The sequence below is a fragment of the Musca domestica genome, unplaced genomic scaffold (assembly GCF_030504385.1).
Source record: "Musca domestica strain aabys unplaced genomic scaffold, Musca_domestica.polishedcontigs.V.1.1 21, whole genome shotgun sequence".
NCBI lineage: Eukaryota > Metazoa > Arthropoda > Insecta > Diptera > Muscidae > Musca > Musca domestica.
In genome coordinates, this window is record NW_026712258.1 from 12,042,115 (window position 1) to 12,056,650 (window position 14,536).

The 14,536-nt window shown below is 33.2% G+C and overlaps 1 protein-coding gene across 24 annotated transcripts in view; it reads right to left on the bottom strand.

Moving 5' to 3' along the window:
- Positions 1-14,536, bottom strand: part of LOC101887288 (glutamate-gated chloride channel) — a 174,367-nt gene that overhangs the window by 37,829 nt on the left and 122,002 nt on the right. For 23 of the 24 annotated variants that reach the window (XM_059122736.1, XM_059122753.1, XM_059122750.1 and 20 more), the window contains one exon: positions 63-132. The exons of the other annotated variant lie outside the window; for it this stretch is intronic. In XM_059122736.1, the coding sequence (XP_058978719.1) occupies positions 63-132 (70 nt within the window). The remainder of the gene's footprint in view (positions 1-62; positions 133-14,536) is intronic. 24 annotated transcript variants of the gene reach the window in all.

The following is a 14,536-nucleotide window of genomic DNA, read 5'->3' on the forward strand; positions in this document are numbered from 1 at the left end:
GATCACTGGAAAACCGTACGATTCAATCGCATAGTGTAAACTTGTCTTAAATTAATACAAACCTTGTATATCATCAAATTTTAAACGTTCATCTGTCCATTGTTCACGGAATGTTAGCTGTACACTGTATTCCTGTATGGCGTTGTTGTTGTTGGTGGTGAAGGTGGTGGAATTTTTTTTTTTTTTTGGTAGTTGTTTTGGTTGGTGGTCGTGTGAACGTTGGTGATTTATTTTTTTTTATTTTGATTTAATTTTTTTTTGGTGGTGATATAAAATGGCGATGGGCGGGCGATTTGAATTTGAGTTGAGTTTGTTTTTTTTTTTTGGGAGGACAATGGGGGATGGATACAAAAAATACATAAGTTGTCATTAATATATTGCGTTTATAAATATGTTTTTGTTTTTAAACAAAATAATATATAAATCTATTAAAAATATGTATATATATCATAAGAGGTTAGATGCGTTTCTATTAGTATTAAAGGGGAGAGGGAGAGCTAAGAGGGGGGTGTCAATTTCGTTTGATTGTTTCGATTTTGCTTGTTAGTAGTGGTGACCTGATAAGCATGAGAAGGGATCCAGATTTCCAAATTTTTGTTGGTTTTTGGCGGGGATAATTTTTGGCGAAAGATGGTTTTCAACCTGATTCAGATTTTGTTGGTGGTTGGTGGTAATAAGCAATTTTGGGTCCTGAGCTACTAATTTCAAAGAACAATGTTGGCGAGATTCAGTACCGATTGATTGATTGATTGTTTGATGCAGATTTGAGGCCCAATATGGAGAGAGAGAGAGAGAGAGAGAGAGAGGCAGGGGTTGCATTGGCAATTCTAGCAATGATTTCGAATTTGAGAATTTTGTGGTTTACGTGGCGAGGAGGTTTTTTGAGTTTGTGTCTGATTAGAATTTGATCTGATTCTGATTCGGGGGGGATTTCTTGGTTTACTGATATGTTATCGAGCATTCCAAAGCGCATGGCAACAACTTGTTTAATGGGGTTTTATTTTTGGTTTAATTATTACTTCGTAATACGGTTTTTGGTTTTTTGTTTCGTTTTAATTCAAGTTTAAGGCATTTCATTTAAATCGTAAAATTAAAGAAGCAAGAAGCGATAGAGTAAAATGGAGTAAAGAGCATGTCAGAGAAACAAGAAATAGCAATAAAAGTTAAGGGAGAAAATAGAAAGAAACAAAAAAAAAGAATAAGAAAGGCAAGGCAGGCAGACAGGCAGGCGGTCAAGCAAAGCAATTTCAAACATTTTACTGTGGCTTGCAGCATAAAACAGTCGATTAATATACAGGCATTCACAGAAATATATATAAATAACTCCACTCACACACAGTTGCAAAAAAAAACATTTAAAATAAATTTTACAAAATTCTTAAGCTTATCTACAGCTAAAAATATAATTTAATAATTGGTAATACACTTATATTCAACTGTTAACTTTACATGCGTCAGCAGAATGTATTTTAATAAGATTTATAGTTACATAAAAATTTAATTAAATGTAATAATAAGGACATCCATGCCATAAATCTATCTCGGTCTGAAGGTCTTTGAATGAAAAAACCCAAATGGCTTGACATTCACACAGAGATACATCCTTTTTTTGAATGTCCTTATTATGCATATAAATATTTAGTTCGTTGTAGTTGTTGTTGGTTTATATAATAGGTGTTTTATTATTGTTGTTATTATTACTGAGTTTTGTTTTATTTTTTTTTTTTTGTTTTTGGTTTTCATATTTCAAGCAATAATTGAAAATCAATAATTATCGAATGTATAATATAGTCGTTCGTTTATTGGTTTTTTGTTTTAAACGTAATTAAATTTTTCCATTTTAATTAACACAAAAAATGTGGTTAAACCGAACCAAAAAAACCGCAATAAATTAATAACAACATTGAACAAATAGCCTATTTTTAAATAAATATTAAATGAAACAAAATTAAATAATGCAAAAAAATATATATATGTTTGTATATTGGACAGTATTATGAACAATTTTAACATGGTTTCAAATTGAAATTATTTTTAATAAGAAAATACAAAAGCAGCTATTAAATTTTGATTCAGTTTCCAAGGAAGGTACTAAAAGAAATGACACGATCTGATAATTTTACCGAGTTGTCAAAACACTTATTGTGATTGAAATCATGGTACGAGCATAACTTGTGAGGAGAGGTTCACAATAATGTTGTGTAGTTCCCGAATGATCTAGTTCCATCTAACAATTCACTAAATCGAGCGACTTTAAATCGCCCATTTTTGTTGAATAATCAGCAATCAAAATATCTTCTGATAAACACTGACCAACTTTTTACGAAATTTGAGATCAAAATATACAATTGAACGAATCATTGAAAGGAACAACTGAACTAGTTTCGGACAAACTCATTATACAGGGTTGTCCATATTCGACGGACCCATCTGGCAACGCCATAACTTTTGACAGAGATGTCACATCGCTTAATGACATACTGCATTTGATTTTTACCGTGAAACAATACACGCCACGCGAGCGCTCTGAAATAGTTGAAATTTACATTCAACAGTAGAAGTCAGAAAACTCAACGTGCTTTTAAAACATTAAAAAATGTGAGAAGTGCGCCTTCTAAGAACACCATTAAGCATTTATACGAAAAATTTTCGACTGGTAAGGCTTTTTCTAATCCAAAGAGGCGATCGGCCGAGAATATCGCTGCCGTACGAGCCAGTGTTGAGAGGTCCCCAAGAACATCCCAAAAACGCCGTTCTTAGCAGTTGGGCATGGCTCGGTCCACTTTACAACGGATTATTCGCATTGATTTGCGTTTGTTCCCGTAAAAAATTCAATTGACGCAAAGAATGTTGCCTGCGGACAAGCCTCGTCGATTGGAATGCCTTGGGGTCAAAAGTCCGTCCGGCCCAAAGGTCCGTCGAATATGGGCAACCCTGTATGATTCCATATTAATTTTTGGGCCAAATGTGCAATACAAGTCCGAATTTAAAATATACAAATGCTTCTGCATATTTAGTCCTTTGAACTTTAAATTATAATTATAATCATGGCGTGTTATTGAATTCTTCCATTACAACTTTTAATTGTTATGTGGAGCTCTACTAAATTAGGGTAGGGTATTATAGGATTTTCTTTACTGTCTTTATAATCAACCGAATTTTATAATTTGGCGAAACTCGGTCCGGTATATCTATTGCTCCAATAAATATTTTTTAATATAATCCTTATCGAAGTCATATCATGCATTAAATTTGTTGAAAATCGATTCAGAGTTGGATATAGTTCCCAAATTGTTACTACTCTAAAGCCATGATACGCATTGAAATAAGGTCCATAGTTGGTATGATCTGCTTCACATAAATTCCCAATATAAACGTTTTTGTTACGTGAGCTCTACTAAATACGCCTAGTGGTGTAGGGTATCATATAAACGGCCCCGCCCGACTTTTGACCTTTCCTTACTTGTTTTTATAGGATAGACGAACCATAAATCTAAAAAATATAATGAACGACTGAGTCACACTGAAACAAGTTCACATATCTTAAAGATGAGAGTGTTGCAAACCCTTTGAAAATCAAATGGAGCTTTCCTCCTTTTTTGCTTGATGGAAATCAAGACAAGAACAACAAAAAGGAAAGACTGTATAGAAATCCCTATCTTACGTCAGAATAGAAAATAAACATTGTATGAACTAACTCTTTGTGCAGAGATTCAGGTAATTAAAACAAAGGAATGAGAAACTGTGCTATCAACTACAGAAGGTGATCAAAATTGAAATCTTTCCTGAAGATTTCCAACACCATAATACCCATTTGAAAGGGGGCAAATTAAATATAGTAACAGGAACATGTCTCAAAATATTTTCAATATTGAATTGTACCATGGCAACGACCGAAAAAAAAATGTCAGAGAGCATTGAACTTACTACGGCCCATGGAAAATCTGGAAAAATTTGGAAGGTTGTAAAAAAAACGAGTTTCCTCGTTTGACTAAAGAGAAGGAATGAGATAGACAGTTCAGTACAAAATGTATGGCCTTTCAAACAAGATGTTGAATGTGAAAAATTTAGGAATTTTGTACAGGATAAAGCGCGATAATACCCTTTTTGTGACATGTCGGCGCGACTTTTCCATGTCCAGCATGAATTGGTGGAATGATGGCACTTTTGTTCGATCAAGACATATTTAAATTGTGCTATCTATTAACATCGCATTGCATTTCTTTTTATAAAAAGACTACCAAATAATGTATCCACTTCCATTTGTCATTGGAAATAATCCATCACGTGAAACATGGCTTATGTAGCCCATATGACAATAAATTTTTCTGTCAAAAAACATATTGTGAAATGAAATCCAAAGAGACTCAAAATTGTTGTCAACAGTCCTCTTATTGCCAGACCTTATATAGGCCTTGGCTTTGACTTGAAATAAACGGAACTGTCAAGAACTGAAAGGAATTCCAGATAGTTACGAGCGTTGCAGGCTCATTAATGGAAGTTTCGTGAGAGGCCATAAACGCTACATTATGTTGGCATTGCGATCTGCTGGTCTGGTTTAAGTAACTTTAATCGAACTTCTATAGGTCTGGAGTTACGCATCATTAAAAAATCCCCTTCGACTTCACATTAATAGAGAACAATATGATGGAGAAGGTAGGAGATATCACAATTGACCATCCTGTTGAAACATCTAAAATATTTTTAATTGAAAACTAACTTGAAGTTACGCCGATTCGGAGGAAAATCTTTCACTAATATTAGACTTGCGAACAAGAAGCCTTCCGAACAATTGTGTGAAATTTGGGTAACTATTGATAACTATTTTCTCAGGATTAAGGTCTAAAATGGCATTGAGCACCAGGCTTTAATTCAACGACTTCGCAAACGAAAACAATTTTTTACGTTAGTGAAGGTGTAGAAAAATTAGAATAAATAGCCCACAAGGTAAGTTTCCTTTCTTCAGTTACTCGTTTAGATACATTACAGTGGAAATAATTTACAATTTTTACGCAGATTGGTCCCTTTAGGAAATTCAGAAGCCGTAGTAAATCAAGATTCCCAACGAGTTCAAAATCTGCTAACAAACCGAAGACTTTTTGTTGGTATAAAATTTGGCGGAAAAATGACAAAATGTTATTCTAAACGGCAAAATGTGATTCAGTTCATCTTAGGAATTGGGCACCGTTTTGGACAACGTACACGTGTAACCATGAGTTTTCATTGTATTGATTATCAAGTAAAGTTGATAAGAGATAAATACCAAGCATTGAACTTCCAACAACAGGTCAAAGTCTCCACTACAAATGGTGCGGGAGCAGAGATCGATAGATTCGAAATCGTTCTGCAGATGAATATCGATATATGCAGATAAATATAATACAAATACTATTTATAGTTTAAGCATAATACTTAGTGTGGATTTCTTTCCAACTTAAAGAAAACTTTTCGAAAATTAGGTTGAATAATCCACACACTTTCCCGAGCACACTACTTGCCAATATGCAATTCCAAAACATTAAGAATAGTACAACGTTAGTTAGTCGAGAAATATACATCAATAGTATCGGAAAGTCCTCTTAGAAAATGTCAATAAAATTCGAAATATTTCGAACAAAAAACCCGTTGCAAAATGTCAAAGGATGGCTGATTAGAGGACAAACTAAAAGTGTGTTGGATACTACGCAAGCTTAAAATAACCCTAAGCTACATTTCATTGGAGAATTTTAAAATACATTTTATTTTTCTGAATACGCTATAACGCCAAGTTGAGTTTTTAGCATCATTTTATTCGAAAAATACAAAATTGACCAAATAGCGAATGAGTTCGGAAAGGATACGATAATAGAAATGCCATATTTGATTAAATGCAGTAAAGATAGAAAAATATGTTCTCTTGAAAAAGAAGAAATATTCAATTTTAATTTATTCTTTTTTGTTTTTTCATGTACTGCCCATTATACAAACACCTAAAATTAAACATAAAATATCAATAAAACTGAAAAAGGAACAAAATTACATAAACAAATATCCTTGTTGAGAGAAACGTTTGTATAATATGCATTTGACACCAATCACTTAATTATTATTATTATCATTGGAGGAACAAGCCAAAAATGAGAGAGAGAGAGGGGAGAGAGACAGAAACGGATATCATGCTCAATAAACAAATCAAAATCAGAAAAAGTAACAAAATTATAAAATCAAATGACAATAAAAATTTAAATGAAAATTATCACTGGAAGTATGTGTACCTCCAAAAAAATTGTTATAAAACAAAGAGTATAAAAAAACACAACCAACGAAATTAAGTTAAATATTTTAAAATTAATGAAATTATGAACTTCATTTGAGTACTTCATTTGTTTTTGGGACGAAGGTACTCTTCGTGATGTGAGACAATATATTTCTATACCTTTGTGGATGTATAGAATTCGAACTGAAATCGAAAGCGTTATTTTGAACTTGTGTTAGAGATGATGGTGAACCGATCGGGCGGGCGACTGGTTTTGGGTGACTTGTTCAGTCCATTTGTGAAAATTTGCAAAATAGTTAAATTTCATTTGAGTGGCATGTTTTTTGTTTCGTTAGTTTTTTTATTACATTTTTAAATTATTAAAAAAATTAAATATATAAAACAGACATACACCGAAATAAAATATTAGAAAAAAAATTAGCTTAAGTACAATAAAAGCAAAAAATAAATAACTGAGAAAATAAAAAACGAAGAAAAACATTAAAACTTAAATTAAGTGGATGATTTTGGTGCTCCTAAACTGTTTCTGTTTCACTTGTTGCTGTTGTTTTTGGTGGTGGTATTTCTGCTTAAGATTTGCTATTCATAAAAAGGACTTACAAATAAAGCTTAAATTTACATTGGTTCTGCTAAAAATTAGCTTTGCTGGTGTTAAAAAATTTGTTCTTTAATACACGTTTTTTTTTTTGTTATTCGTGTTCTTTTTTCTCTTTTCTTTTTTGGGTAAAAATTGCATTGTTTGTTTTTAAATTACAAATTCGGGAGTTAAAAATAAAGTTTTTTACTGGTATTGTGTTGGCAATTTTTTTGGTCGACCTTTGTTAGCTGCTGTTGTCATTGGCCTGCTGGGCCTGTGTGGTAAGCATTTTGTATTCTGTTTTTTTTTTTCATCAAATATTTTATTTTTAAATTATTTTGAAAAAAGAAAATAACTTTTTTACAAATATTAACAGAAGAACATCAACAGAACAGACTTGGACAAACATAAATAAAATATTAATTTTAGTTTCATGTTTTTTGATTTAATAAACTGAACAACAATGAATGATTTCGTGGTGACTTGGTGTTGAAGATATTGAATTTTTGGTTGTTTTTTTACAGCAGTTTGTTGTTGCACAGAAACTGGTGACAGATTATTTGAGAAATTTACAAAATTCACAGGAGTTTTAATGCTATCTTGTGAAAAAAAATCCGAACCCCTTCTTATGGCTTGTATACACAAAGTGTTAGTTATATGTAAAGCTACATTTTCTTAATGTATGTTTAGCAATTTTATAACATACTTTTAGGGGTTTTTACAATTTGTTAGCAGAAGGAAAGGCTTTGTGGTAAATTATACATTAACATACTCATAGTACAAGTGTAATATAAATATAATTATTTTATATATCATAGTACACTATATATTTTATAAAGTCGTTTTAGTTTAAAAATTTTTGGGTGTGCTTAAAAGTCTGCTACAAAAATGTTAATTATAAAATGTGAAGAAATCACTTTACTTATGACCCTAACACGATGTGAAAAATGTCCTTTAGAAATTTGTATATTAAGGGTAGTTTACACATGAATTAAAGTCATATGTAAAGTGACTTTTTCACATTCAACTTAAGCATTTCCCAAGCATACTTTTAGGATGTCCCAACAATTTTTGAGCAAAAAATGTTTTATGGTATACATACATAACATAGAAATGTAGTATACATTTGGTATTAAAATATTATTCCTTTAGTTCTGGAAATTATTAGGAGCAATTAAAAGTCTGCCTTTAAAAATTCGAAAAGCCACTTTACATATGACCATAACATTATGTGTAAAATAGTCTTTAGAGGGTTTTTAAATTCACCTATATTTCCTGATTAGTTTCTATTAAAACATTGAGAAAAATATATATTTTTTTTTTTAATAAAAAAGATTTATCGACGACTTTCGACTTTCGTAAAATAAATTTGCGCTACCAAAGTTTCGTTCCGTCGATTCATTCATTTCCTAGGAGCCAAAAAGTATGCAACGATTGCCAGTCTTATTGGTGAAAGTTATTGTAGTTCATTATTAATTATTTCCGAGTTGTGAGAAATAATTCTCATTCACTTTATGACAACCCGGATTAGTAGTTCAGACTTATGGTTGTTTGAAATTTTTGAAGTGCTGGTGTTAAACCGTGGATGCGACATCATAACGAGCGATCATTATCATCCAATAACCAATGAGCCGACATATTCAACATTGTCCCATCTATTGCTCTCATCTAGCCGACGATGATTCCCGTAGAAATCCTGCCAGCTGAGACGAATAAACCACTTACTGAAAACTTATACTGCATCACCAAAGCAACACGAGGAGATTATAAAGAATTGACTAATCCAACACTCGTGTTTTTTACTTAAGTAGACCCTGGCTGCGACTAAAGATAACACAGCCTTAGACAAAACCACTTCTTGTAAAGTTTGTCTGAAAATCAAATCTTGTTGTTTTCATATCATAAAAATCGCCGAGAAATAATTTCGCATATTCTGACAAAAAATGGCCCTTTTGTGGAAGATGTGCAAGAAGGGCTGGACTGTTGTATCGCATCTTAGTGTTAGATCTTTTTTGGGACACTCTCCGACTTTTTTTGTATTGAAAAAATACGTTAAAGACTTGTATTCAGTTCTTTGTAAAAAAATTGCTAAAGCCACATCATTCCGATGGAAATGTCCAGTTCGTCATATATGAGTGTTTTGGATACTATTTTTCTTCGACTGCAACGATGTGGTGCATCATGTACTACGACCAATAAGAAATACTACCTTTAAATTATTCGCCGCTTTAGCGAGCCCAACCAACATCAGACTACTGCCATTTCTAAGCCACTCGTACGACAGCTGTTCAAATTATTCTAGTGACAGCTCATTATATTGTTTGCAAGTGTACAAAAGCATTTTGGTGAGAATTTTCCAGAAAAAAGTTATTCGTGATGGAATTCAAGCGTGGTAGTGTGATCTCTTTATATTTGGCTGGAAAGGTACAAGTGGCTATCGATAGAGCACTCCAGCATTTAAATGTGAATAAATATTTTGTGTCTCGTACCATCGCTCGGTACCGTGATACTGGTAGCTTAGCCCGACGTCAAGAAAGTGGACGGAAGAAAACAGCAACATCAGCAGAAATGGTTCGAAAATTAAAGAAGCGACTTGATCGAAACCCGCGTGGTCACCAGAACTCAAGCGCCGGCCATGGTGAGGTTGTGGACCGCCATAAAACGCCACCAAATTTTGGTTACAAAATGAGGTTCCTCGCCTCATGTCCAGCGCACAACGACCACCAAAATCTCCGTATACCAATCCGTTGGACTATTGTTTCAGGAGTATTTTGAAAGCAAAGTTGACACTAAAAAATACCAAAGTGTCGATCACCTCAAGCAAGCGCTTCGCCGAGAATAGGCTTTAGGATTTACCAGAAGAAATGAATCGATATTGGACATCTCCGAACTTGACCAAAGTTTGGTACAGATATTACGATGTATCAATTTGTGACGAAATCGGATACTTAGTTCGAGAGTTACCTTGCCCTTAGGCAGAATGACAAATAGAGAAATGATCAGACTGTCATGGGTAGATCGATTCCAAAGTTTGTTCAAAGTAACGAAAACCTATGAGGCCCATTTTGGCCGTGTAGAATAAACCACAAGGCTGAAGTCGATCATCAACTTCGTCGTGTCTTTGCTGATGATCAGAAATTCTGCCAAAAAGTCATCTTGAGAATGGGAATGTCCTTTTCCACCTCGAGCGTCACACAAACAACGAAAACATTGCTTTTTGTCGTTAAGTCGCTGGATAGTGTTATTTCTCTGCAAGGTAAACACAATTGGCCACCGAGATCTTTTGATCTTGCACGTTGAAATTTTTTCCAGCCCAGCCTGCATAAAAGACTTCAAAGATGGAATTCGATTTGATTATGCAGAATTTTATAAAAAGTATATGGTCTTGTAAAAGTGCCTCTGATTTCCATTTCATATTGTGTTTCTACACTCCACCGTACTGGGGAGGGCATATGCTCATGATCAGGATAAGATCCTATGTTGTTGTCCGTTCTTCTGTCTATACCTCTGTGGAAATCACTTTAGTTTTCGAAAAGAATGATTTAGAGGGATTTTTTTTTTGTAAAAATTTTGCTACTAAAAATCATGCCTGATTTTTTATATCATTCATATATAAGTTCCATACCATTTAAGGTATTTCCGAAGTTTTAGTCTAATTTTTCAATCGGTATTTCCGGTAAATCGACAGTTTGTTGCCCCAGCGAGCAAAAAACATCAGATTCTTGGCATTTGGACGAATTTAACAAAAATTTGCATACTTTTCGGCTCTTATGGAAATTATATAAAAATCTATGAGTGGTAATTCAGAAGTTGTCGAGCTATGGATCCTTCCATAACACTGCACAAAATAAATATTCCTCCTAATACAAATACCTTTTGCTTTTATTCTATAAATTTTATATCAAAATAATTATTTGTCTTTATCACATACATCGCCTTCAATGGTATATTCTAAATTTATATTGTATAGACTTTTCATTAGATATAAGAATAATTGTGTAAAGTACGCTTAAGCAGTGACAACAACTCATAATTATTTTTTAATTCTTTCTAGCATTTCACAAAATACACAAAAACTATTTTTCATTAAAAAAAAAAAAAAACATCATTCCATTAGCGATAATGGAAATTTTGTGACATAAAAAAGTGCGCGTTGGATCAAGGTATCACGACGCATTGGTTTTGGCATGCTGCAAAAACGTATTCGCGGGACACACAATATTTTTCCTTAACCTAACTTATTCGTAACGTAAAAAGATTTGTATTTAACCCCTTTACATATCTAAACTTATCCAATAGAAAACGTAAAACATAAATAAATTGAATACAACAAAAAAACGTCATGACAATGGAAAAGGACACTTCGTTTATAATTTGAAAATGGTGAGGGAATGTATGATAGACTTGAAATATTTTTTTTATATTTTAATTTTTATATTTATTTTAGAAAAAAAATCAAGTTTTACACATCTCACTCATCGATTTCAATATATATAAACAGTGTGACACTGATTCTGTTTATGATGATATGATGGATGACAATAAACCCCTGACTTGGAAAATCAAATCTGTACATTGAAAACTGAAAACACAAATAATGGGTGATAAAAGCAAAGCCAGTGAAATTAAAAATGAAAAACAATTTAGGAAAAAAGTAAAAAAAAAAACATTTTCAAAATTTTGTGTGAATATCCATGATTAACATAGATGGAAAAATGAAAAACGAAAGGAAACGGAAGTCGAAACGAATAATTTAAAACAAAGAACATGATTGCCGTTTAGTTATTCAAACGAGCCAAACAGATTTGTTTTCACAGACAGTTAACGAAAATTCAAATTTTATAGACAAAAATACAGACAGAAATAGGACGAGGGCAAGTGTGAGACAGAGAGAGAGAGAGAGAGAGGCAGAGCGAGAGTTAGTTGGAGGGAGTTGGAAAGGAATTGGGAGAAGAAGAGAACTGAAACCATAATTGATATGAAACACTGAATTTATATTGGATAAGCGATCCATATAGACAGACATATAGAATAGTATGAAGTATAGAATTTAGGTACACTAGCATATAGACGACGATTAGATAAATTGTGTGTGTGTGTTGGAAAGACATTTCAAAATTTGTGGCAAATGATTTGAAATGTCTTTTCAACTTTCAATAATTTACACAGAAATGAAATTTTTGATAAAAAGGAAAATGTATTTTTAAATCACCATAGAAAAATTCTACATTTAATTTATCGTTTAATTAATTGCAAAACACATTTGTGTGTAATCTTTTTCATTTACATTTTTGCATGAACATTTGTTTATCCAACGATTCCAAATATATTTTCCATTTTAATCAATGTTTTCGTGTTTTTTTCTTTCGTTGTCATCATAATCCAATTGCATAAAATGTTGATTAGATTCGAAAACAGATTTACATAGTTTTTTGTTTATAAAATATATGTAGATATGTATGTGGCATATAGACAATATTTATATAGGTATGATAGTTAATTCTATATGTTTACAAAAATAATAAAAAATTTAAACAAATTACACCGTAGTATTAGAACATTTATATGAAATGTATTTCATGATATTTATTTTTGTGACACAATTGAAGACAATGGAAAACAATCAAAATTTATGTTTGTAACGAAAATTTGGATACGAGTATTCCACAACATGCGTTAAAGGGCCCTGCAAGAAATTGAACTCTAACCTTTTTTTATTTTTTAAACAGTTTAATGTATTAGTTTTATTAAATCGATTTATCGATTAGATAGATTTATCTATTAGATCTGTTTATACCGATATGAAAGGAAAACTTTTTTGAACTTGGGTCTCTAAAAATAAAATAATTGGGGAAATTTTGAGTCGATATAGCCATGTGCGTTCATCTTTCTGTCTGTGAAGGATAAGGTTGACCGATATAGCTCATCTTCGAAGTTGACCTGACTGCAGACAAAAGATAACTCCATGCAAATTTTGCTTCTTTTCACATACCGTTTGAACTCTTCCTTGATTTAAAAAAAAATAATATACACTCCATATGAGATGAAAAAACTGCAACCAACTTCAGACTGCTGTCATTTCTAAGTCACTCGTCCGACAGCTGTTAAAATTATTCCAGTGACAGTTCATTATATTGTTTACAAGCGTACAAAAGTATTTTGGTGAGAACTTTCCAGAAAAAAGTTATTCGTGATGGAATTCAAGCGTGATAGTGTGATTTCTTTATATTTGGCTGGAAAACAACAAGTGGCTATCGCTAGAGCACTCCAGCATTTAAATGTGAATAAATATTTTGTATCTCGTAGCATCGCTCGTTACCGTGATACTGGTAGCGTAGCTCGACGTCAAGGAAGTGGACGGAAGAACAGCACATCAGCAGAAATGGTTCGAAAAGTAAAGAAGCGACTTGATCGAAACCCGCGTCGCAGTGGCCGAATAATGGCTCGTGAGCTGAACATATCGTAATATTCCATTCGGCAAATATTGAAAAATGACCTCGGAGCAAAGCCATCGAAATTCCAAAAAGTGCAAAAACTTACACCGCAACCGAAAGAAAATAGATTCAAAAGAGCTAAAGAGTTGCTTCGCTTGGCCGAAAGAGGTGAACTTTCGAATTTAGTTTTCTCCGATGAAAAAACCTTCATTGACCAGCAGTTTGTAAACAAACAAAATGATCCTGTTTACTTGCCGAAGAGGTCAGCAGGAAATGTGCACCTTCGGTTGGCCACCAGAACTCTGGAGTATTTTGGAAAACAAGTTTGGCACTAAAAAATACCAAAGTGTCGATCACCTCAAGTAAGCGCTTCGCCGTGAATGGGCCAAAATACTACAGAGCACCATTCAGGCAGCGTGTTACCGTTTCATTGGGCGTTTGAAGGCCATCATTCGTGCCAAAGGTGACAAATTCGATTAAATTTAAACTTATTATAAAATTTGATGCTATTTCCGAATTTTTTGCTTTCATTCAATAAAACTTATTGTTTTCTTTACCCAATGTTGAGGGTATAAAAAGTTTGGCCCTGCTGAACTCAATGTTTTATTTTATTAGTTTTTATTCCTCCATCCTTTATTATACCCTCAGCCATATGGCTACAGAGGGTATATACAATTTGATACGGTCAAAACATGCCTAGTCGAAATAACGGTTTTAGACCCTAGGTCTCTTTGGGCCAAATCCGTTTCTGAACATTTGGAGTCGATCTAGCGATGTCCGTCCGTCCATCCGTAAGCCTGTCTGGCTGGTGGGCACGATAACTCTCGAAGGGAGTATCCGATTTGATCCAAACTGGGTACATCCTAATATTTTTGTCAAACTTAGATCGGGTTCGGAGAAGGTTAATATCGGTCCACTCCTTCTGGTACCTCCCCCACAAAAGGTCGAATTTTTCAAAAAATATATTTCTTGCACAGAAAGAGAAAGGACAATCCAATTTTGCTCCAACTATGCAAATCCTAATATTTGCACCAGTGCTAGGTCAGGTGTGAAAATGGACAAGTACCTCCCCCACAAATATTCAAAATTGTGAATAATTAAAACTCTCATAAAATGTGATGTAAGAGTCCGATTGTCTTCAAATTTCACACATCTTAATATTTATATTAACCCATGGTCTGGTGATAAGATGGACAATATTGGTCCACTCCTTTTGGTACCTCCCCCATAAAAGGTCGAAAATTTCAAAATATATATTTTTTGCGCAGA